The sequence below is a fragment of the Lissotriton vulgaris genome, chromosome 2_1 (genome assembly GCF_964263255.1).
Source record: "Lissotriton vulgaris chromosome 2_1, aLisVul1.2, whole genome shotgun sequence".
In the NCBI taxonomy this organism is placed as follows: Eukaryota; Metazoa; Chordata; class Amphibia; order Caudata; family Salamandridae; genus Lissotriton; species Lissotriton vulgaris.
In genome coordinates this window covers 745,307,534-745,332,297 of record NC_141687.1, presented here as the reverse complement: position 1 = coordinate 745,332,297, position 24,764 = coordinate 745,307,534, and the positions used below count along the sequence as shown (strand labels likewise).

The 24,764-nt window shown below is 44.1% G+C and overlaps 1 protein-coding gene across 1 annotated transcript in view; it reads right to left on the bottom strand.

Annotated features, from left to right (window-relative positions):
* C2_1H11orf58 (chromosome 2_1 C11orf58 homolog) overlaps window positions 1–24,764 on the bottom strand; it is a 75,580-nt gene that overhangs the window by 607 nt on the left and 50,209 nt on the right. Inside the window, exon 4 of the mRNA XM_086956038.1 lies at window positions 12,286–12,395. Within this exon, the coding sequence (XP_086812164.1) occupies window positions 12,286–12,395 (110 nt within the window). The remainder of the gene's footprint in view (window positions 1–12,285; window positions 12,396–24,764) is intronic.

Genomic DNA, 24,764 nt, shown 5'->3' with positions numbered 1-24,764 from the left:
CATCACTCATTACCATGCCAGAGTATTAGATTTAGAAATGTCCAACTCGCATCACCCCGTTTATAATAGCACAGTTCAACATTTCTAAGACTCATCATTACTGCTCTAATATGCAATTCTATTTACTAATACGTAAACGAGGACATCATAGTATTAAAAACAAGACTAAGCCTTTGGAAGCACATATACAGATGTGAAAGGAAAACTCAAACTAAATGAATTCAGAGGATTCAAACGTGAAGACCCCACACCACCAATGAGAAGGACCCTTTACAACACAGGATTAACTAAACTCAGGGCAAGCTTCTCTGAATCTTTTATACTGCGCTATGAAATATGCTCTCTTACAGAAATATCATTTTTATACCTCATACAGAAGACACCTGACACCAAAGAAGCTCACTACATTTATTAAAGGGAAAGAACCCCATTGCAAAAGGTGTGGCGAGACAATTGCCAATGATGAAAAATGAGGAAAATTCCTATGATTATGCAGAGAAAACCTGAATTAATTCAGTACAAGGTTGTTTCCATCCCCCAGGCCCACTCAGCTGAATTAAACCTTCAGATGGCTAAAGTGCAGTCTTGTTACAAATCCGACAGCCAATAAGGACTTAAAAACAAAAATAAATACACCTACTTGAAGTAGGTGCAAAAAAGGGAAAGATGTACTTTTGCCATACAAAAACAAAAACATAAACATACTGCATGTGTGCTGCAGTTCACAGCACACATTCAATAAATATGAACACTGAGATTGTCTACGTGTAGGAATTTGTACTGGAAGGGAATGCCTCCTGTACAAATCCCATGCTAGACAGAGCTACTCAGCTCAGCACAAAGGCATCCTTGTTTGAACACCAGTACAGGGGAGGACACAAGCAGCAGGCTAATCTTTGTAAATCCCCCAAAAACATTGAAATTCACCAGTTGTAGTTAACTGAAGTAACAATAACTTGCCATGCATAGTAATGTCATTAACGATGTAATTATGTTATTTCAGATGTCATCAGTGATGTTATCAATGAAATCATAGACAAGTCCTGAGTGATGTAATATGTAAGGTTTATAAGCAATGCAGTTACTTCAGCCAACTTCTGAATTTTTAGTTTAAAGTGCTATTTAACCGACTTTTTCACATTACTATAATGACATTTAACGTTTGGTTTTGATAATTTCCGTTTTTTTTTAATGTGAAGTAAGATTTGAATACCATACCAAACTATTCCAGTCCAGAAGGGCAGACCTACGCCCAACAAACACTCCACCCGACTTTTTTTTTTTGGTCCAGTGTTATCTTGTGAATTTTCGCAAAGAAGAGGTTGCGCAGAGTACAGCTAGTCAACAGAGAGGCAAACATCTTTTTTGCACTTTGTCCAGGGTGGGAATTCCTGTTAGGACCTCCTCCCACAATGGTCAGAGGGGTCAAGGTACCCCCTACTCTGACCCTTATTGGACATTTTAGATTTCAGGACACAGGGATCGAGTCCTAAAATGTGCCGTGCAACATTTCTATTCATGATGCAGAAAGCCACTCGCAGCACTCGGGACTAGCCCATTAGAATGCTTCATTTTTCATGCCTCCCACTCCCATATAAATAAACAAATACATAAATACAGGAATTTGTAAAGCACGAACAATTACCCCTAAAGGTGTCAAGGCGCTGGGGGCTGTCGGAAAGATTAAGCGAGCTATTGCCCAGAGTCGCATGGTGCAGGGCTAACCTGCTGCCGGCAATCGAACCGTTACCACTGGGCTGCAGAGCCAGCCACCCTGGCTGCTGCACCACACCTCCTTCCACATATACATACATACTAAATGAATATAGATGTATAAATATGCTAAAAATACACACAAAGTCAGAAGCTAGAAACAGTGATCACAAAGCTCTGATTCAACTGCTTATGTCAACCATCAAATGAAACATTGTGCAATCTCACATTGTTACTGCAGTCAACATGTGCAAACGTAAACCGATCATAGAATTCAATCACTTTGAGGATGGAAAGCAAGCCATTAAAAGAATTAAGCACTCGAATGAGAAAGCGTTAACAGTAAAAAGTACAGGAAGTACAGAACAAACTGATCACTGTAAAATAAACCGGCTAATATAGCAAGATTCACCAACAGCTATGAGAAAAGGAGGAAAAGTGAGAAACCTTGCTTAAATTATGTACGAGGTAACCAGTGGTGTGTTACAGGCATACATCTAAGGTATATTGAATACAGATTAATGTATTTATAAAGTTTTATATAGCGCAAACTTGACCCTTTCTGGTTATCAGAGCGCTTTACAGTTGTTCTGGATATAGGGAGGGGTGGGCAGAATTTGCGTTATCGAGTTACGCAAATCTCCGCGAAACGGTAAAAAATCTCTGCGAAACGGTAAAAAATCTCCGGGAACACGCACAATTGCTTGCTTGCGATGCTTTTTTCCTGTTCGCAATTGCGGTTTGCCCGATCGAGGGGGAAATATCTCGCGAACACGCATTTTGAGAACACGAACAAGCCAAAAATTTCGCAAAGTCGCAGAATGCAGAATTTTGGCCAATTTTGCGTTCTCTGCAGAACGCGAAATTCCGCGAGCGGAACGGAATTTACTGTCCAGGCCTAGATATAGGTAGAATAGACAGCAACATCATCAAGGACAGCACATGTGTAACAAAATCCTCAAAGAAATTCTCTCAGGGTCCACATTATAAAAACGGCTACAAACTTAATATGCAAGACAAACATGAGTAAATAATATGGGATATATCATGTCTAGGAGTAGAGTTCATCGAAGAGTAAGGTTTGTGAGATCTAACAGAAATGAAGTCATCAAAATAATTGCAACTTCTTTCTTAAATGAAGCAGTTGAGGTCTGGAGTATGACTTCAGGGGTATGGAGTTCAAGATTCTCGGGGCAATACCTGTGAAGGCTCGGTTATACACTTTCATTTTCTAGAATTACAGAGGTTTCAGCAGTAAGGTGTTAGAGCCTCTGGATGCTCTACACTTACCAGATAACTCCAGTTTTTTTTGAATCGCTTGTAACTAGAAAATATTAGGTGCAAGGGGAACGGCGCCCGACGGGTGCAAGGGGAACGGCGCCCGACGGGTGCAAGGGGAACGGCGCCCGACGGGTGCAAGGGGAACGGCGCCAGACGGGTGCAAGGGGAACGGCGCCAGAGGGGTGCAAGGGGAACGGCGCCAGAGGGGTGCAAGGGGAACGGCGCCAGAGGGGTGCAAAGGGAACGGCGCCAGAGGGGTGCAAAGGGAACGGCGCCAGAGGGGTGCAAAGGGAACGGCGCCAGAGGGGTGCAAAGGGAACGGCGCCAGAGGGGTGCAAAGGGAACGACGCCAGAGGGGTGCAAAGGGAACGACGCCAGAGGGGTGCAAAGGGAACGACGCCAGAGGGGTGCAAAGGGAACGACGCCCGAGGGGTGCAAAGGGAACGACGCCCGAGGGGTGCAAAGGGAACGACGCCCGAGGGGTGCGGAGGGAGGGTGAGAGTAGGCCTGTATGAGAGAGAAAGTTGTGAGCCTGCGAATTGACCCAAATGCCTTGAGCATGATAACATTTTACATACATTAACTGGCCCCAGTATTAGTGACACTCGAAGCTCACCAGGATTTTAAATGTTTTTATACAATGTATTTGTCTATTTATGTGAGGTATTTGATGAAGTTGTGCTTTTATGATACATTTTTAAAGAGATCAAAGATTTACTGGACTGGACAAATCTGTCAATCTGGGTGATTACTTTTCCGCGACCTGTGTGCTGACATCTCAAAGCGTGCTTGACAGTAGCACAAGAAAAGGGGTCACTGACAGGATTGCCTTGTGGGGGGGGCGCTTTTCATTACGTCCTCTCACACATTTACAATTCGACAAACTTGCTACTCATGCTTCGTGCAGCGCAGCATGTCTAAAGATAGCGATCAGCTCGGGATACGATGCATTTTAAGCAAGGCTGCCTGCAGTCCTATGAGAAGGTTGGATAGAGCTGGTGAATTTGGATCAACTCCTGCCCCGTCCTGATAGGCTGCCAGCAAGGTACCTCCAGTCTTTGCATAGATGAAGGCTTGCTAGAAGATTCACCATGGCACAAAATCTTGGATTAGAAGAGCTGGATGAAATGCATCCTAAAAGTCAAGTGATGATGACGTATTTCAGCTGTACGTTAATAAGAGAGGGTGTGCAAGACGTTTTACAGTGGGTGTGCGCTGGTTGGTATCCAACGACAGATGAAAAATGCAATTTCTTTATTTTTTTTACTTAGAACTGCACGTTTGTCCTCGGAAGGATGAAAGGCAATGTCACACTATAAAGGATAAATTAAACATATCAGCAGCAACCTCCATTGCTCCGTTAAGCTATCTCATTAACACATGCCAGGCCTTTGTTTGCCCAACAGATTTATACACATAGCATTTCCAGTAATTTAAGTTAGGAGGCCATTGTTAGTAAAAATCTGTTCATTAGCCCGTCATCAAGGATCAGTGAATCCATCTGTTAGTGCTCTTGACACAGTCTGTTTTATTTTCCTAAACATGCATCGGTCAAACCATGTCTTTTGGGCTGCTTGACTTTACATTACATAAAAACGTGTTGCTGCCCTTTCAATGATGGCTGTATGCAAAACAATGTTAACACAAATACACACAGCTGCGTACACCACCTTTAATTTGGGCAGGAAGTACAGAAGCAGAATCTTAGCATTAAAGAACACCCCAAGCTTGTTAGTTGTAATATTGTTCACAAAGGAAAAATCTAAATAAATACTATTGATGTTTGTGCTTAAGGTGAATTGCCTGATAATTAAAAGCCAAGAGGGCTTAGCATCTACATATCTCATTCTACTACTCCCCTCTCTTGGCAAGCGTCTTCTTTCTTTTCTGGGTTTAGTACATGTTTCATACCATAAAAGGTATTTCTTAATCCTACAGGTGCTGGTCTGGAATAGTCCCCTTCCAAAAATCCATGCTGCAACCCTTGAGATCACACCCTTCTTGTTTCATGAATCAATTTAAAGTCTGTTGGACCTAGAGACCCTTCCTAGAATACAGTAGACTATACATGCATAGTCAGTTAAAAACCCCATATTTCCAAGAGGGGAAATTTCAACAAATGTCAGGTATGCAGTTAGGTACTTACAGGTTGCATGGTCAGTCTCACTGAAGCGGAAGGAGAGATAGATGCAGTGTGTTTTTAGAAGATCATGTTTGACAGATTGGGGCTGGAGCAAACGCATACACAGGGTATAGAATATCACATAAGAAAGAAATGGCTATACTCCATTATATAGGAATATTCTGCTTTAAAGAGAAAGCGGATGAGTATCCTGAAGGAGGGAGATGGCAGTGCCTCAGAAGCGACTGATGTTGTGTACCGCCTAACATCCTGATCTGCATGGTAGACTTCCAGCAGCAGTTGGAGGGTGCAATATTCTATACACTGGAGAGGCCCTGCTAGAGTTAGGCACGTAGTCAGTTTATCCTACACACCAGTGATTGAGGCCCAGGCAGGAATACTGCGTCCCACAAAATCGAGATTGTGTCCAATTTATTTATTTATAAAGTTTTATATAGCGCGAAAGTGACCCACAAGGGTATCAGAGGGCTTTACAGTATATAGTTAAAGACATAGGAAAGTAGGTAGTATACATGCATTTGATATTCATCATTACTCACAAAAGAGGTAAGAAGTATGTGATAACATAGGCATAAGATAACATAAGTCAAGTCAAGTCAAAGGATTTATATAGCGCGCTACATACCCGGAGGGTCTCAAGGCGCTTGAAGAAGGGTGGGGAATTACTTGTCGAATATCCAAGTTTTAAGTTGCTTTCTGAATGCTAGGTGGTTCTGAGTGAGACGAAGGTGAGCGGGGAGTGAGTTCCAGGTTTTAGCTGCGAGGTAGGAGAAGGATCTCCCTCCCATGGTGGTTTTGTTGATGCGAGGTACGGTAGCAAGGGCTTGGTTGGAGGATCGTAGCTGGCGGGAGGGGGTGTAGAAGGAAAGTCGTGTGTTGAGGCATTCGGGTCCGAGTTCGTAAAGTGCTTTGTGTGCGTGGGTTAGGAGGCGGAAAGTAATCCTCTTATTGACAGGAAGCCAGTGTAGGTTTTTCAGGTGACTAGAGATGTGGTCTTTACGCAGGATGTCTAGTATGAGTCTGGCTGATGCGTTCTGGATGCGTTGGAGTTTTTTCTGGAGTTTTGCGGTGATGCCGGCATATAGGGTGTTTCCGTAGTCCAGGCGGCTTGTAACAAGTGCATGGGTGACCGTTTTTCTGGTTTCGGTGGGGATCCAGCGAAATGTTTTTTTGAGCACGCGAAGAATGTTGAAGGAAGATGATGAAACGGCGTTGACTTGTCTGTTCATAGAGAGTGAAGAGTCCAGGATGACACCCAGGTTCCGTGCGTGGTCCGTCGGGATGGGTGCTTTTCCAAGGGCCTTTGGCCACCAAGAGTCATCCCAGGCGGAGGGGGAGGTGCCTAAGATGAGGACTTCTGTTTTGTCTGAGTTCAGTTTCAGACGGCTGTGCTTCATCCACTCGGCTACTTCTTTCATTCCTTCATGTAGGTTGGTTTTGGCGGTGCTAGGGTCTTTGGTGAGTGAGAGGATTAGTTGAGTGCCGTCGGCGTAGGAGATGATGTTGAGGTTGTGTTGGCGTGCGATGGCCGCGAGGGGGCTCATGTATACGTTGAAGAGGGTGGGGCTGAGTGAAGAACCTTGTGGTACGCCGCAGAGGACTTCAGTGGCCTCTGACTTGAAAGGTGGGAGGCGGACCCTCTGGGTTCTTCCGGTGAGGAACGAGGTGATCCATTCCAGTGCTTTTCCTTGGATTCCGATGTTTGAGGCGTTGTAGAAGGGTGCCATATAATGACCTCTTACAATCCACACAAGGTAACCAGTTATAAGAGGATCGTAATATCTTAGGATGTAAATTTGTTCATTAGGAGAATTTTTACCTCCTTTTTGAAGGCGGTAAAGGAAGAGATTCCCCGAACCACTGGAGGAAATGAGTTCCAAATCTTAGGAGCGAATCTTGAAAAGGCTCTGCAACCAGTTCTCTCTTTATTAAAGGATTGTGAAGTAATGAACTAGCGCTTCTCAGTTGTCTGCAACCTCCGGATTGTTCAAGCTTTAGGGCTAGATAACTGGGTGTGTTGTTATAAAGTACTTTGTGGGTCATGCAAGCAACCTTTAGTTGTATTCTTGCCTTATATGGCAGCAAATTCAGCCTTTTTAAAGTCGAGGAAATGTGGCCATTTCTTTTAGATCCTGATACCAATCTTGCTGCAGCGCTAAGTGAGGGCCTCAGGGGAGCCAGCTTGTATGTCGGAAGCCCACAGAGAGTGATGCTTCCATAGTCTAATCTTGATAACAATAAGGCTTGCACTGCCATTTTTAAGTCGGTCTGAGGGAGGAAGGGTTTAAGTTTCCTTAGTAAGCTCATCTGGTAATTGGCTCCCTTGGTGGCCTTAATGATGTGCGACTGCATATTCAGGTGTTTGTCTATGGTGACTCCCAGGGATTTCACTGAGTCAATGATGAGGGGTGCACAGTCCATGGCTGTTGGGTGTTTCAACCATTGCTCTATCTTTGGTGTGTGATTGGGTGGGGAGATGAGAATGAATTCTCTTTTTTTGTATTAAGCATAAGGGGGTTGTTCATGAGCCAGCTTTGCGTGTTCAGAAGAATAGCGTTGATGGAGATGAAGTCTTCTGGAGCAGAGATTTTCAAATACAGTTGGGTGTCGTCCACATACAGGTGATATAAGATATTCACTCATTTCAATGAGTTAGCCAGGGGTTCTATTAGTAGGTTGAAAAGAATAGGTGAGACGGCTGAGCCCTGGGGAAAGCCTAGGTCAACCCCAGATGGTTGAGAGAGTGCAATCTTCATCTTGATTCTTTGAGACCTGTTATTAAGGAAGGAGGAGAACCATCGTAACACTGTGTCCGAGAGGCACTTCCTTCCTTCTAATAGTGATAGTAGGTTGTCATGTTTAACCGTGTCGAAAGCAGAGGATAGATCAAGCAGGCAGGATTTGCTGCTGTCAAGCATTAATATTATGCCATCCATTATGTGTGTGAGAGCAGATTCTGTGCTGTGACCTAGGCGGAAACCAGATTGGTGAATGTCTAGGAGGTTGTAGTTCTCAATATGGTTGCATAATTGTATTTGTACACATTTCTCCAGCAGTTTTGCCAAAGTGGGGATGTTAGATATAGGGCGGTAATTGTTGAGATCAGATAGGATGTGTCGGATTTCTTAAGTATAGGTGTAACCTACCCTATTTTAAGGCAGTCTGGTATGGAGCCTTGCCTCAGGGAGGCGTTTACAATTTTTGTCCATAGTAGTAGGATGGATGTTTTTATCATATTGAAATGGGCAGGAGGAAGGGGGTCGGAGAAGTGGTTGGAGGGATTGATTCCCAGAAGAGTGTTATAACTTTTTTTCTTCGGAGATTGGTGCAAAGGTGTTCCAGGAGGCGTTTTTTTTGTGACTTCCCGTGGAAAACTGATGAGGAACTTGAATTGTGAATGACCATTAGCATCCTTGGCCCGAGGCTGTGGGAGGGCCTTCTTAGATTGGATGGCGGGCTCGATGACCTTCATCTTTTCACGTAAGAAGTTGGCAAGATCATCGCAAGAAGGTGTAGCCAGGTCGTTTAGATCCGTAGATTTAGATGTGTTGAGAGTTTGTTGCTTGACAATTTCGAAGAGTTTTTTTGGACGGGTAATTGCTTGGTTCAGCTGGGTTCTAAAAGTCTGCCTTGGTCTTAAGAATCTTCCTGTTGTATGAGTTCCTTAACGTTCTACGGCGATGTAGGTAAACATCTGTGGGTGCTGATTTACATAATCGTTCAGCAACTCTTAGCTTGCGTGTTGCAGGGGTCAGGGCGGAGTTACATCGATTTACCAGGGTGATGGGGTTGATATTCTGAAAGTTTCCTTTCCATTGTTTAGTTTTTGATGATTTACACCATTTTGGAATTACTACGATATTGATGGAGAAGATGATGCTGTGATGGTCAGTCCAGTCACATGGGGTGATGGATTCTAGTAAAATGATGCTTGATTTTGCTATGATGAGGTCCAGTGTCTCTCCCTAGTTGTGCATTGGACTGTCACAGAATTGGGATAAATCTTGGTCTGCCAGAAATGCTTTAAGACTTCCTACACCATGATCGTTTGCATTGTTCCAGTGAAGATTAAAATCACCCAGGAAAATTGTGGTACTTGGAATTGGAGTTTGAGGAAATGACTTACATTAACTCGTCAATAAAATTCAGGATTATCCCTCGGGGTGGTAGAATAAATTAAGCTTGCTGGCGAGGCGCTTATAAGTTGCGCGTCTGCTGAATATGTGGCAAAGTCTCCTAAGTGAAAGCTCAGCAAGTTGCATATTATATTGTTCAATAAGAGTTGTAGTGATTGGTCATCGACATTACTCCAATCAATCAATTGGGGTGTTTTTAGAGCGCGTTACTCACCAGTGAGGATCCCAAGGCGCTGGGAGGGGCTGGGGGAGGAGGGTGAAGCTCCAGCTCAGTCAAAGAATCAGGTCTTGAGGTTTTTCCTGAAGGTGTGCAGGGTGGGAGAGTGTCTGATGGTGACTGGTAACTCATTCCAGGCCTTGGCTGTTACGTAGGAGAACGTTCTGCCACACGCTCTGGCTTTGCGGATCCGGGGAGGGGGGCGTTTGCGAGGGTGGCAGAGCGGAGGTTCCTTTTGGGTATGAGGAAAGACTCTTTAGTTTAGTTATTTGGGTCCGATGTTATGGAGTGATTTGTAGGCGTTAATGAGGAGTTTGAAGGCTACTCTCTTCTCGACAGGGAGCCAGTGGAGGTTGTGTAGGTGTTGGGCCATGTGTTCGAGTTAAGGGGTTCCGAGTACCAGTCTGGCTGCGGCACTCTGGATGTTCGGAGCTTGTGTATGAGGGTCTTGTTGATTTCTGCGTAGAGTGCGTTGCCATAGTCCAGCCTGCTGGTTATGAGTGCATGGGTTATGGTTTTTCTGCATTCAAGGGGTATCCATTTAAAGGTCTTGCGTAGGATCCGTAGGCAGTTGAAGCTGATGGAGGCAATGGAATTGATCTGACAGGTCAAGGTGAGGAAGGAGTCTAGGATGATGCCGAGGTTGCGTGCATGGTCAGTCGGAGAGGGCGGAGGTGGAAGGTCCGAGGATGAGGATTTCCGTCTTCTCTGAGCTGAGTTTTAGGCAGCTGCCTTTCATCTAATCGGCGACGTCCCTCATTCCTTCTTGGAAACAGAGTTTGTTGCCTTCAGGGTTTTTCGTGAGTGAGAGGATGAGCTGTGTGTCATCGGCGTAGGATACTTTGTTGAGCCTGTGCTGTCTGACAATGGTGGCGAGTGGGGGCCGTGTAGATGTTGAAGAGTGTGGGGCTTAGTGATGATCGTTGGGGTACTCTGCAGTTGATCTCTGTGGGTTCGGAGATGAAGAGGGAGAGTCTGAACCTTTGGGTTCTCCCGGAGAGGAAGGAGTTTCCAGGAGAGGGCGTTTCCTCGTATTCCTGGCAGCTAGAGTGCAGTGAGATACAGTGTCGAAGGCTGCTGAGAGGTCTAGCAGGATGAGGGGTCAGGGCCATCTGCCTGAGGAAGAGATGCGTATGTTTTCGTATCATTTGTGCTTCAGCGCACTCCAGACAGCTAACGTCCTACGCACACTGTCTAAACGAGCCGTTTTTTACGCATTTCCCATATGCTTCACATCAGCATTTAGCCCGTTCCCAAGAGCTTCAAGAACTGGTGACTGTGCCAGTCCAGACACACGGACACAGAGAAATATTCCAAGGACCAAGCAATGTGGTCAGCAAGGAAAGACGTGGGTTGCACTCGGTGCCCAGACTGAAATCCTCACTGCATGTATTATATATCACTAGATGATACAATCCTTTGCCTCAACTAAAACCCACATTTTCCCAGCCATCCAACCAGCCTTGAAACCACACCAGTTAGCACCTAGCATGGATTCTGTTCTCACTGAGGAGCTATAGCATCCACGCTCTTGTTTTCAATTACGCACCTGATTACGTACGTATCACTGGCATTCCAGAAGGGTTGGACGGGGAAATTAATCATGGGCGGTTTGATATATGAGGCGACAAGGGACCAGAAATAGTTGTGAAAGCGCTAGCCGTACCTAAGTCACGCTAATATTCCTAAAGTCAAGACTTCAATACGGGCAGGTCTAGTTCGGTAATTTAACAGTGACTGACGGCTGTTCTTTCGTTTTCTGATTGCCCAGTTAGGGGTCTGTCTGCTCTGTGGACCTCTACATTCACCACAGGGGTCGGAATTGACCTCGTAGGGTTTTCAAATCCACACTGCCTTTAATACTTCCAGGGTCAATAAAAAGAGTAAAAATAAGTATCCGCTGTATGTCAAGAGCGCAAAGATGTCCCACGGGGCTGTGTCCTCTATTAATACTTAAGTTACATTCTTAATTGGAACGGGTAGGAGAAATGAGGCACAGGGAGGTGGCAATACCTTTAAGAGCCTTGACAGCGGAAGGCGCCGCAGCTGTACTCGCAGAGGCGCTGGCACCGCAATGAAGGCTCCGCGGGAGGCAGGCAGGCTGTCTCCGGGCCCCCCACCGCCTGTGCAGAGCTGAGAAACCTGCAGCAGCCAGAGCCCACGGAACGGTGCACTCCAGGAGTCATCCCAGCACACGAGAGAGACAGCAGTTGGCAGTGACGCACAGGAGCCCAGCTCTGAGCAGCCGAAGAGACCCCTTGGCTTCGGCCCCCACGGCCACATTCCTCAGCTGCCAGTCAGGCGCTCTGCCCGCCGGAATGTCAGCCCGGGGCTGGAAAGCCCGGGCGTGACAGACAGCCCTTGTAAAGACTTTATCAGCTTGCTAAATAAACAAGCGGATAAGAAAAGTCTTTACAGCAGCCACAAAGCAAGCGATGGTGTCCAAGGGACCGTCCCAAAAAACGGACAGGGCGGCATCGAAAAACCCTCCTTTCCAATGGGAAGCCAGCGTTTACTAAAAACGCTGACATTACCCAATGGAAAGGAGGGGATTGGCTTAGAGTCCCTTTAAGAAATCTTACAAAATACAATATCTCTCGCGGGGGCGGAGCACTGCTTTGCGCTGCCACGCCCACACGCAAGACCTAGAAACATTTGTGGTAGCAAAACAATCATTTGCCCATAAAATAGAAAAATATATACAGTCTAATTATTTAAACCCTAGCACACTGCAACAAGGCAACATTAGAACACTGGTACATTGATGGATGTAGGATGCTTAAACAATATGTTACCTCACTGAAACCTAGCCCACAATGTCGACGATTTCTTCCGGATAATTTGCTGTCCATGCCTTGATGAAACTGATTCTCTAGTTCATCACAAATCTTCTTATCTTCTTCACCTGAAAGTACAGTATACAATAGGTTAGGTACGATTTTAAAAGCTTTCACTGAATAAAAAGAGCAAGCGATATTAAAAGTAATTTTTCCATGCAAACTTCATTACTTTCTAAAAGACAATAGCTGTATCAGTCCAACAGCAATGGGTGTAAATGGGTTATCTGCAGGCTGACACGCGTACCAGATGCCGTAGGACCGGTTATGACAATGACAGTCAACATCCAGCCCTGTTAAGACACCCCCATTGTTCACTTTACCAGTTTTTCATCCGTAGATGTTATTATAGTTGTCTCTGGCCGTATTTCCGGTCATTGGATCCCACACAGATTGGCATTTTCAGGAACATTACATCCACATAAATTAAAACCAACTAGTATTGAATATAACCAACCATTAAAATAGGGATATCATTTCTCCGTGTGATGACATCCTTATTACCAAACAAAGTCTGGTTTTTCAGAGGAACCATCATTAGATTGTGTATACTGTGATGGAACACTGATGAAGGCTTCGCCGAAACATGCGTAGTGCCAACATACCGCCAGTTGTCCTATTGCATTATGCTATCTGAATGTCTAGATCAGAAATGGTAGTCTAGGCTCTAGACAGGACTTCCCGGATAAAAACAAACCACAAGAAGTAATTTAGGATTGATGTGAGAAATCTGTATACACTGACATTTTGAGACAACAGTAACAATATTTGGTGCATATCTGTGGACATTTTTGTATATGTAATGCTTTCCACAAAATTGTTAATAGTTTATAGAACATTAAAGTATTTTAAAGAAAAAAATATATTTAATAGATGCATTTGACAATATCATTAGTACTGCATATTTTCCCATTTGACATTTCACTATATAGTTCATGTACTAGATTTTTCTGCCCATTCTTGTATTCTTCATCGCCTTGCCTAGGCTTTCTTTTTCAAATTGTGAATTTCATTGTTATTGTAAAGTACACTTTGTTTACAGGGGCCCGTTTTGCAAAGTCATTGTAAATGGTTTTATTACATAAACATAACATAACTAAAAGACACTTATTAAAAAATGGCAATTTAGTGAGGAGACCTCAACTTTAGTAATAAACACCTCTCCAAAATAACACAGTGGTCAAAACCATTACAATATATTATCTAATGTTGCCATTATTGGAGAATTTCCTGGGAAATCAGTATTGATCACAGCAGAAACTAATGCCAAATTATAGAATTGATTCAGACTCTACATACATTGGCTTGCTTGCATAGATCGCTACAAAACAAAACTTGTATTGTAATTGTGATTGCATTTATAAAGCGCTAACTACTCCAGACGAGGCGTTTAAGCGCTTTTTCAGCAAGTAGCACGCTACTCCGGAACCCATAAAAGATTAGTGTTGAATTAGTTCAGTGAAATATGAAAGAAATTTGAATAGTGGATAGGTTAGTCAGTTATTTGGATTGAAAAGGATAGCGGAGGGATAGAAGAGGGAAAAAGGTTTGCATTTATATAGCGCTCGTTACCCGTGATGGGGGCGTTGAAGCACTTTTTTGGCGAGTAGCACGCTACTCCAGAACTCCAGAACCCATAAGGGTTAGTGGTGAATTCGTTTTGTGACATATGAAAGTAATTTGAGTGGTCATCATCCAAGCTTCTTTTGTACACATTGCTCTATAATCAGGTATACAATTAGAGCTACGAAAGTAAGTGCACAGTAGCTCAGAAGAATATAAAGAGTCTTTACTGCGATCATACATACAACCACCAGAGGTAAAGCAAGCTTGTATTATTTGTAACATTATCCCTATACCAAACACTTTATGAGTAGCCAAGTTCATGTTGACTATTACCCACAGATGAAAGGGTAACCTATCCAGCACACAGTGATCAATATGTACACAACTGTTTAGGGAAAACCAAGTTCCTCTAGATACTTTAGCCCTGTAACATAACTAATGCCCTACTACGGACGGTCTTTACGTGTACCAAACTGAACCTACATTGAGAAATTAATTGGATACGAGTAGAAATGTGGTACTTCTAACAATAAATAAATGCTACATTTCAATAGAAAGTTAAACCCTCAAATTTAAAATTCCTTCACATTTACAGAACTTTTTTTAAATTTGACATTTGGCTTTTTTTATATACATTTTGTTAATCTTCTAAAATTATTTATATTTTCTAAGTAGTTGTGGACCCCCCTCCCACCCCCCCACCGAGAAGGCTTCACTGACCTCAGGTTAAGAACCATTGACCTAAGGGAAGGTCTGTCAGAGGCAATTGACAATTTACAGTAATACTGAAAATAAGATGGCATCACCATGCCAGTGAATACCTCGCACAGATTCCCCATGCCTCAAATTCAGATGCCTTTAAAAGAAAGAGCAGGACTGGAGAACACTAAACCATTTTCCAGGGAGGCAGAACAGACGTGCTTCCGGCGAAAATATTGCCTTCATCGTGCCTTCGGTGAGTGCTCAGGAGATTTTACACACAAAGGCTTCAGACAAGCACAGTGGATGCAGGCCGTGGTGGCTAACTTATGAAGCCAAACGCTGTAGATTTGATGAACATTTGAGGGAGGGCCAAGACAAAATGCTTATTTTGGATATGGTGGAACCTAAGGATATTTAGCACCCATGATCTTGGATGAAGCACTATAGACATAACAGAAGTGTTGCGGAAGCCAAGGAACCCCTCAGGTCAGTCAGAAGCAGATACATGAATTATTTACACGAGTTAGCCGTATCCACCATCTTTAAAATAGAACCCATGGAAAAGGTTAGAAATTTGCACCTGCAAAGGGCTGGAGTAAATCCCTTTCCAAGGTGGGAAGGAAGAGCAGAACAAACCCAGTCACGGTGAAGCTCTATTGGTAAATGTTTCCCCACAATGCAATAGGTCTCCCATCTGCCTAAGCCATTGGCACCCCAAACTAGTCTAGTAGGTAACTCAAAGTTGCAGACTACACAAGTTTAAGTTTTTGTGATGACTCATTTGGGCAAAGTTATTGCAAAAATCTTCCTCTAATAATGGATAAAAGAGTTTCCAAAGCTTAAGCCTAAAACAACTGTTAGGAGTAAATTGGGTAGGTAGTGTAGTGTCTTGTATACATTTGTATGGCAGAACCCTTCTGGTCCCCGGAGGACTCCATAGGAATGACGGAAGGGTTGGGGTGTGGTTAAATAAAGCTGGTGATGTATTGCAAGTCAGCTAAAGGATGCACTGTGAAAAATAAAGACGTACAGTACAGAGCTAGTATGTGGAGTAGTCATCAGCATGCTACCAGACTGGAGAAGATGCTACAATTGGCGACGAGTCAGGGATCTGCAACCAAAAGATCCAACAGTGCCCTCCCAGACAGTTTTCAGAGTTCCAGCAAACTGCTTGTGCATGCCGCATGTGCCTTAGTGAAAGTGCCACTCCAGCCAGTGCAAGTTTTTTGAAGGCCAATGCCTATGTAAAATTAAGCCAAAGTCGACCCTGAACCTGCTGGTAAGGCTGAAAGAAGACATTCTGAGCTATCACACAACATCGAACTTTCAAGTGTACATAACCAGAAGCCAAGAAAGCAGTGACAGCCAAATGCAAAAGCGTCCCAAAAGTAAGAGCACACAAGCGCAGAGAAATGCTAAAAGGCGCTTAAGACAATGCACAAGGTTGAGAGCAGCTATGAATATATGTGAGATATAAACCTGACACCTGCCGATTAAATAAAAAAGGGGCCCTACAACATCATTGGGGTCCCCGACAGTGGTGCAAGATTGTAGCTGGGGCCTAGAGATGGTAATAATGGGACAGGTCATAGCGGACAGTAGATGGAACCAGAGCAGACTCTGCTCTCGGCAGCAGAAGTTCCACAGGTCATTATGATGCCGCCACCTTCCTGAAACCTCCGCTTCCATTCAACATCACCAAAAAGTTCAATATTGGCACCAGATGGACTGCCTGGTTTGAAAAGTTTGATATTTCATTGATGTGCTAGAGGAAAAACATCACAAGAAGATCAATTACTTAAAGAATCTTGCAGAGGACCGACTGAAAGAAGCAATAAAGAAAATACCACAAGTTGATCAAATATTTTATGACCAGATTAAGGGGCTTTAGAGGCCAAGTTCAATCCAAGTTCAATCCAATGCCGAACAGACTATGACAGGTAAATCTTCACCCAAGCTAGACAGCAAGCTGGGGAAACAAATGAATTTGCTGAAACACTTGAGACTTCAGCATTGCAAGTTCAATGAATTCAACAATGAAGAAACCATACTTCTTCGCGTAATCGATGGGTGCCTACATATACTGCGCAAGACACTCAGTCTAGAGAGTGCGCTCTTGGCTGCAACAGCAGAAGAACGTGCGGATCAACAGGCAGCGAATATGGAGGCCGGAGTAGCCCTGAATGAATCAGCATTGGTCATGAAAAGTAAGCGGGAACACAAGGTCAATTGCCATAAAGTGATGTCTTCGAAGAAAAATAAATTGTGTTCGATGCAGATTTTCCTTTCCGCATGAAGGTAAATATCCCACCATTGGACAAACATGCAAGGGATGCAGGAAAGAACCATTTCATAATGGTTTGTAGAGTGAAAGAGACACCAACTAAGTCACCTTGAGAAGAGAAAACGGATGCCAGAAAGTTCCAGAAGCATCAAAAGGTCAAACTGCGACATCAAGTGAGGCAAGTGGATACTGAAATAAGGCATTCGTCATCCAAATCCTTGTCCACAGACAATTAAACATCAATGTTGAGCGACGGTGAAGAAAATGGCTGTGCGATGGTGTCTACTAGTAAATGACGTACGCTTGTAGGTTTGGCTTCATGCAGGGAAGAGCCCAAATCTAAAAGACATCGCCACTTGGAACAACCAAACTTCTTTGGTGAGTGTCCTAAGATAACAATCAAAGTGGGTGTCCCATACCTTTTATCATTGACAGTGGTGTATCAATAAACATGTCGCCCCGAAAAAAATCAAATCCTGTACCCAGTCCTATGCCTTCAGAGACAAAAGGTATACATGTGGGCTGCTTCCATGCCATTAGTGTGTCCAGGTTTGTTAGTAGCAAACACGCGGCAAGAGAAGACTAACATAAGCGCTGCCGGAAGGAATTAAAAACATGGCTTTTCGACCAAAATTAACAAGGTTCAGGCTTAGACCATTCTCCATCTGGTGTGCGCAAGCCCCATGAGACTTTACGGTGATTTGTGCACTCAATAAGTTTCTGTGACAAATGCGATACATGTTCTTAGAGGCACTTTGTCGACTGCATGTTTACTCAGCGTCACCACTGTGCTATAATGGGTCTGATTTCTATCAACTACAATGAACATGCACACCTAGCAAGTTCGTTCCTGTCCTTATTTCATAGACTAGGAAAGCTTAAAACCATTACGGTGCAGCTTCACATTGAGGACTTTTGTCCTGTTGCTCAACAACATTATCAAATTACTTTTCACTTTCAGGAAGCTGTTGAAAAAGAAACAGAAATGCTGTTAAAACATTACAGATTTGAATGCTCTACTGGTCCCACGTCCTGGGTCTCACCCATAGTGGTAGTGCTAAAGAAGGACAGTGGAGGTGATGTGCACCTCTGTGTTGCGATGCACAGGGCCAACAAGGCAATTGAGCGAGAATGACATCCAGGTCTATACATTGCAGATATTACAACACAGCAAAATGGTGTCAAAGTCTTTTCCCGCCTGTTTTTGAACAAGAGGTATCAGCGATTTAAACTGGAAGGAAATTGCAGGTACAGTACAACAGTTTCGACCCATGCTGGTTTTTTTTAGATATAAACGATTAAGCTTTGGGGTGCCATCAGCTGGCAAACTCTTTCAGGATGTCATTTGCCACATAATACTGCCTGCCACTCATGCCATTAATTACAGTGATGATATAGGAGTGCCTGGCGCCACTCGAAAGAAACATGACAAAGCCCTGACACAAGTCTGCTGTTTACTGGCTGTTGATGGTCTCACATTGTATGCAGAAAAGTGTGAGTTTCCGAAAATAAAGCTAAAATTCTTCCGACATGTTTTCTCTGAATGGAGCAATGACACCAGACCTGGCTGAAGTACAAGTTTTACTATCTACTAGTCCCCCACTGAATGAGACCATGATGCTGTCCTTCCTTGGCATAGCCAGTTACTGTTCCAAGTGCATTTGTGATTTTGCCATGGTCAATGCACCATTGACAGATATTTAAAAAAACGGAATGCTGTGGTTAGGTGGTCCTAGGAGTGTGATCACAGCTTCAAGAAAACCAAACATGCATTTCAGAACGCTACTGAAATGGCCTATTTTGGGCAAAAATTGCATACTGAGATTGTGGTTGGGGTTGATGCAAACCAGATGGGGGTTGGGTGCAATCCTGGCTCAACACAAAAGTCGTGAAAATGCAGACACACATTGTGGCTTATGTGAACAGGAGTCTGTCACAAACTGAACGTGTTCATTACACAATTAATTTATGGACCTGGTCAAGACAAGCAGGCATGCCAGCAGCTCTTCTGACTCATGTCCACCACAAACCTTCAAGAAAGTTCTTTTAACTACCTCTTGCCAGACCAGTAAGAAAAATCAGCAATTCCTCAACTACGGGAATATTAACAGAAGACCTAAATATTATTCTTCTTCTTATTTTTTAAAGTCATACATACGCCCATTACTAAACAAAACAAACCTAGTACTGCTTAACCCTGACAACTACAGACATATTACAAATTGACCTTTTCTGGGCAAACTGATGTCACAATTCATTGAAGATAATTCCATACTTTCAGACTTCCAAACAGGATTCCGTACAGGAAGAGGCAAAGAATCTACCCTCATTGCAATATGGGAACACAGTTGACCAGAACGAGATTTCTGCACTACTTCTCTAGGACATCTCAGGAGCCTTTGACACAGTTGATCATGACACTCTAATCCAAAGACTCTATGGAGCCAGCATAGAGGAGACTGCTCTCGACTGGATCACACCCTACCTTCAAAACAGAACTAATGTCGTCCATACCCTCCTTTCTCATCCAAACTGTACTTCACAAAAGCAGGGGTCCCTGAAGACTATCATCTCACCCATGCATTTCAACATCTACATGAAGTCATTACAGACACTGTTCAATTAATTTCACCTCACATGCTTTAACTATGCAGATGACACAAAATTGCTGCTTAAACTGGAAAGCCCCAAAGACATTGGAAACTCAAAAAATGTCAGTTGCCTCAGAGCCATTGATAAGTGGATGACATGGTGCCATCTCAAACTGAATTCTTTAAAAACGGAAATACTCATGTGGCGATTGGAAATAAGACCCTCTCGCTTCCTGGCCTCACTATGTGGGAACACCGCCTAAAGCATCTAAGGAAGTAAGAAACCTCAAAATTACCATGGAGTCCCAGCTATATAAGAAGATACATGGAACATGGCCGCTCTTCATCAGGAATAAAATCACCAAATACATTCAACAAAGGAACCTGCTCTCTAGATAGGGATCTCACCTCAAAATCCCACCATACAAGACAAGCATTTGCAATGCAATAGGTCTCGCATTAGGAAAGTTTGAGCTATTGGTATTGTAAATGGCAAAGATTTTATTTATGTTTCTTTTTTTTTAAATAGCTAAATTAATAGCTTCGTCATTTACAATGCCAATAGTTATAACTTTCGCAAATGTGATACCTATAGCATTTGTAATGCAATATGTTTTGTATTTACAAACGGCGAGAGGACAAAAAAAAACTCCGGACCACTGCCTCCTCCCAGGCCTTCAAAAGGGACCTCCAAGATAGTGCCTGCTACAGAACAATTCCCTAGTGCCGCAAAGTGGCAGTTTTAAGCTAAAAAGACAACCTCTGTATAAAACTCTATTGACGTTACCACAATCCCAGACCACTTCCCTCGCGTTAGCTGCGTTTTATCAGGCAGTCCCACGTCACAGAGCGAGATTAGAAACAGGGCTCTCGACAAAAAGCTCGGTTGGTTACTATCACGATTACTCATATTCTTGCAAATTAGACAAGTTAACTTTGTATTTCTTAACTGCTGTATTTGGAAAGCGCTCCAGTTGTTTCCCTGAACTGCAGTAGTTTACTTCCCACCAAACCACGGCGAACAATTTACATCAAGAGAAAAAAATATACTGCGTGTAAACACCGTGCATGAAAAAAAAAAAACACGTTAGCGTGCGTGACCAGAGAGGAAGGGGCAGACGCCTAGCAGATTGCATAATCTTCCCAAATAACACGAAGATAATAGAATATAAAATGCATAAATACATAAATAAATAAATACCGCCTTCGGGTAAAGTCTGCGCTATATAAAAATGCATAAATAACTAAATAAATAAATACCGCAAATCACCGCCGTCACTCTGCCGGCCTGCGACCAGGAAGTCAGGCAGGCCGGCGCGACAACAGGAAACAGGAAGTAGGAGGGCGGGAGCCTACCCCGCCTCCCACGGAAGAGCCGCGATTGGACGGAGCCGTGTTTGGAGCACCGGAGCAGGCAGGAGCCTACCCTGCGCCCCGGTGCCGAAGGAGGGAAGAAGAGTCCTGCTGCCGGGCCCTGCAGCTGAGGAGAGCTGCCGCACGAAGGAAGCTTGTGAGTGGGTTACTGAGCGGGGGGGGGGGGGGGGGGGGGGGGGGAAAGCATGTGCGCGCGCGAGTGCGGGGGGGGGGGGAAGCATGTGCGCGCGAGTGCGGGGAGGGGGGAAGCATGTGCGCGTGAGTGCGGGGGGGCGGGCTTTGTATGTGTGTGTGCGTGCGTGTGACTGTGGGGGAGGGGGAGTGTGTGAGCGAGTGTCTGTGTGCCTGTATGTGTGTGCCTGCGTGTGCATGCGCTCGCCTGTGTGTGCGTGCGTGCGTGCATGCAGAGGGGTGGGGGCTGCCTGCCTGCGTCTGTGTGAGCAAGGGCTGTGAGATATATATATATATATACACACACACATCTACACAAACTAATAAATTAGCTTAACGTACAGCAACACTTTAAAGTCTGAGTTTATTACAACTTAAATCTCAATACAATACCATACTTATACATACATACATTCCATGTACTTATGTATTTATTTATTTAAAACATTTGTATAGCGCAGCTGTCACCTAGCAGGTATCCTGGCGCTGAGAGATTACTCCTAAGATGGTAAGTATCGGGAGACTGGGAGCGGGTTGTCGGAGAGGGAATTAAGGAACGAGCCAGGTTTTGATCCTCTTTCTGAATGGAAGGAGTTGCGATGTTTGGCGAATGTCGACAGGCAAACTGTTCCAGAGTTTAGCGGCTGCCACTCTGAAGGATCTTCCCCCCCGTCCTGACCTTGTTGAATCTAGGTACCATGACAAGGCAGGCTGAGGCGGATCGGAGAGTTCTGGTAGGGGTGTACCAGGTAAACATTTTTTGCAGGGATCTGGGTCCAGCTCCGTGCAGTGCTTTGAAAACAAGGCAGAGTGCCTTAAAAGCTACGCGTTGCTTCAAAGGGAGCCAATGTAACTCGGTATCTTTGTATTTAATACTTTACTACTAATTCAGCACCTCCAATGCACTATCCAATATCTCACTCTATACCTCCCAGTATAGCCTTTACCTCAACTCTTCGACTCATCCCAAACCCTAATCTATGCTCTCCAATGCACTACCCATTTTTTCACCCTATACCCCTCTCAATGTATCCTCTACCTTAACTGTCTGAATAATATGACCCCCAAAATAAGCCCTTCTAGACTCTTCACTCCTTGCATCACCTCAAATCTCTCATACTATTTAGGTCTACTAAACAACCATTTCTAAACCATTCCCTCTAACTCTCCCCCTCTCCCCTCCCCTCCCCTCATCCCCAAACCTCTTCCTGCTTCTATGATCTCCAAATAAAAACTTTCTAGACCCTTCCCTCTATCCCACCAGTATCCTTTTCAACCCAAACCGACTCACATGTCCATGACTTAAATTAATTTCATATTTCCCTATACTAATTCATCACTACTCCTTTTTGGGTTGCAGAGTAGCGTGCTAGTCATCGAAAAGCACTTCAACGCCTCGTCAGCGGTAGTAAGAGCTATATACACATGCAATTACAATTCCCAAACTGAAAAAGAAAGCCTAGCTGTGGGGTGGGCTTGTGAACATTTCTACATGTTTCTATACAGAAAACATTTTACCCTGGTCATTGACCACCAGGCATTGCTCACAATTTTTTTGCTGAATGTTTGTTCCCTCCTGAGGCAGAAGCCGGGAGGTTGTGTGGTGTGTGCTTATTCTACTTTCATTTTCACGCTTTGTTACCTGATTGAGAAGCCAAAATACTCAATTTTTATTACACTGTGTTCTTAAAGATTACATTTAAAAATGCACTTAGAATAGCCCCCTATTGACCGGGCCTGCCACTAATCTGTTGGCTTCCCATTTTGCTAGCGCATTGAACTCATTACTGGTGTCCAGCCGATTTAGGGCTGAGGCACACGGACCTGAAATTAGCGGCGGCCATCTTAGCTGGGTGGGAGGATTCTCCTGCAGCGTTCTAGTTGCTCTGCACATAAAAAGACTCAACGATGTCCGCGCGGACTGGACCTCTCCTTTCTTCTGAGGAACATGAGGAAAGCCTATCTAGCCTGCTGACTCTTAGACCTCCGCCCTCCCTTTGCCACCATACTCTTCCACCCGAGGATATTTTGACCATGACATGTAGTTGCAGTTCCGCTAGACCAGCCTGTAGCAGATTTTTCAGGAGACAGCAAACCAAAAGGGAGAGACTTGAACCCTCAGAAAACCCGGCAGGCTTTCTCATAAACGCAAGGTCTCTGGTAAAAAAATAAGGTTGCCTTCAATGAATTTGTAACACAGAGGAAACCCCCCTGGGTTTTTAGAACAGAAACCTGGTGTATGGACGCCTCAGGACCAGATCTGGTGGAGGCTATTCCAGATGGCTATGTTTTAACCAGAATGGACCGATTGAAACGTAGGGGTGGGGGTTTGGGAATTCTATGTATAGACTGTTACACATGTCATATTGATCCTCTTTCATTTCCGTCTGGTAACCAGGAGGCACTCTATTTTACCATCCAGCTCGCCCCCTCTGCTTAGTTTGCTGGGGTTTTATGTTACAGACCCCTGGCCCTAGAAGTACCTTCTGTCATGATTTACTTACACTCCTAGTGCATTTTATTAGTAAAGCCAATTTTACCCTTCTGGGGGATTTTAACTATCATTTGGAGAGAGAGGATGACAACGATACCATATCTTTGATAGAGCAATTTTCCTCATGCGGGATAAACCAGCTGGTGAATGGACCTACGCATCTCGCCGGACATACTCTAGACGGCATCTTTTCCAATGATACCAGACTATTGACAGGAACTCCTATTCGCTCTGTCATGGTCTGATCACTGGGCAGTGCCATTCCTTCTCAATATGACTCCCTCCAGCCCAAATCAAGCGAATAGGAAGGTATGGGACTTTAAGAGAAACTATAGCGAGATTTCAAATATCACTCTTGCCCCCTTCATTACAGATATAGGCTCTTCCCCCGACTCGAATGAAGGCGCTTTGAATCTATCAAACGGATTATCTAAGGCAATGGATGCCTTAGCACCCCTTAAACACTATTCCGCCAGAAAGACCCCCTCATCACCCTGGTTTTCGGAGCAACTAAGACTCCTACGGCAAAAATGTAGACAGAAGGAAAGAGCATGGTATGCCTGCCCCGCCCCCCGAGGAAGAGGCAACATAAGTCAGCATTGAGAGAGTATAAAAAGGCTATAGATGAACAAACAAAATAACCATTTCAGCGAAATTACCACCTCGCTGACATCGTCAAGGGAGCTGTTTAAAATCATCAACACTCGGTCAACCCCTAAAGTCATCAACTCCATTGCTGAGTCACAGGAATTATGCGATAATATAGCAGACTTCTTTCATTCCAAAATTTCTGACATCTAGCCCTCAAAACTCTTAACATGGAATTGGATATTAACAAGGCACTTCTGCCCTCACCCTTACTCCCCTTAAATAATGAGCCCCTGGAGCAGATTAATTCTGTCAGTTTTTCTAGCTTTCCTCTCTTAACTCAGAACGAACTAAGTATCCACCTGGATGCTACGAAATCAAGTTCACCTCTAGATCCCTGCCACTTAAAAATGTTGAAAGCATGTAGAGAGGTAGCCCTCCCTCCCCTCCTAGAAGTTATGAATCAGGCCATCCTTGAAGGATCCTTTCCAACTCTATGGAAACTGGCAGTTGTTAGGCCGCTCCTGAAGAAGCCATCTCTGAACCCAGAAGTATTAAAGAACTTCCGACCCATATCCCTACTACCAGCCCCGGCTAAGATGCTGGAGACCCACTTAAATCGTCATCGGACTACATACTTAGAAAGTAATGGTCTCCTCGACATTTC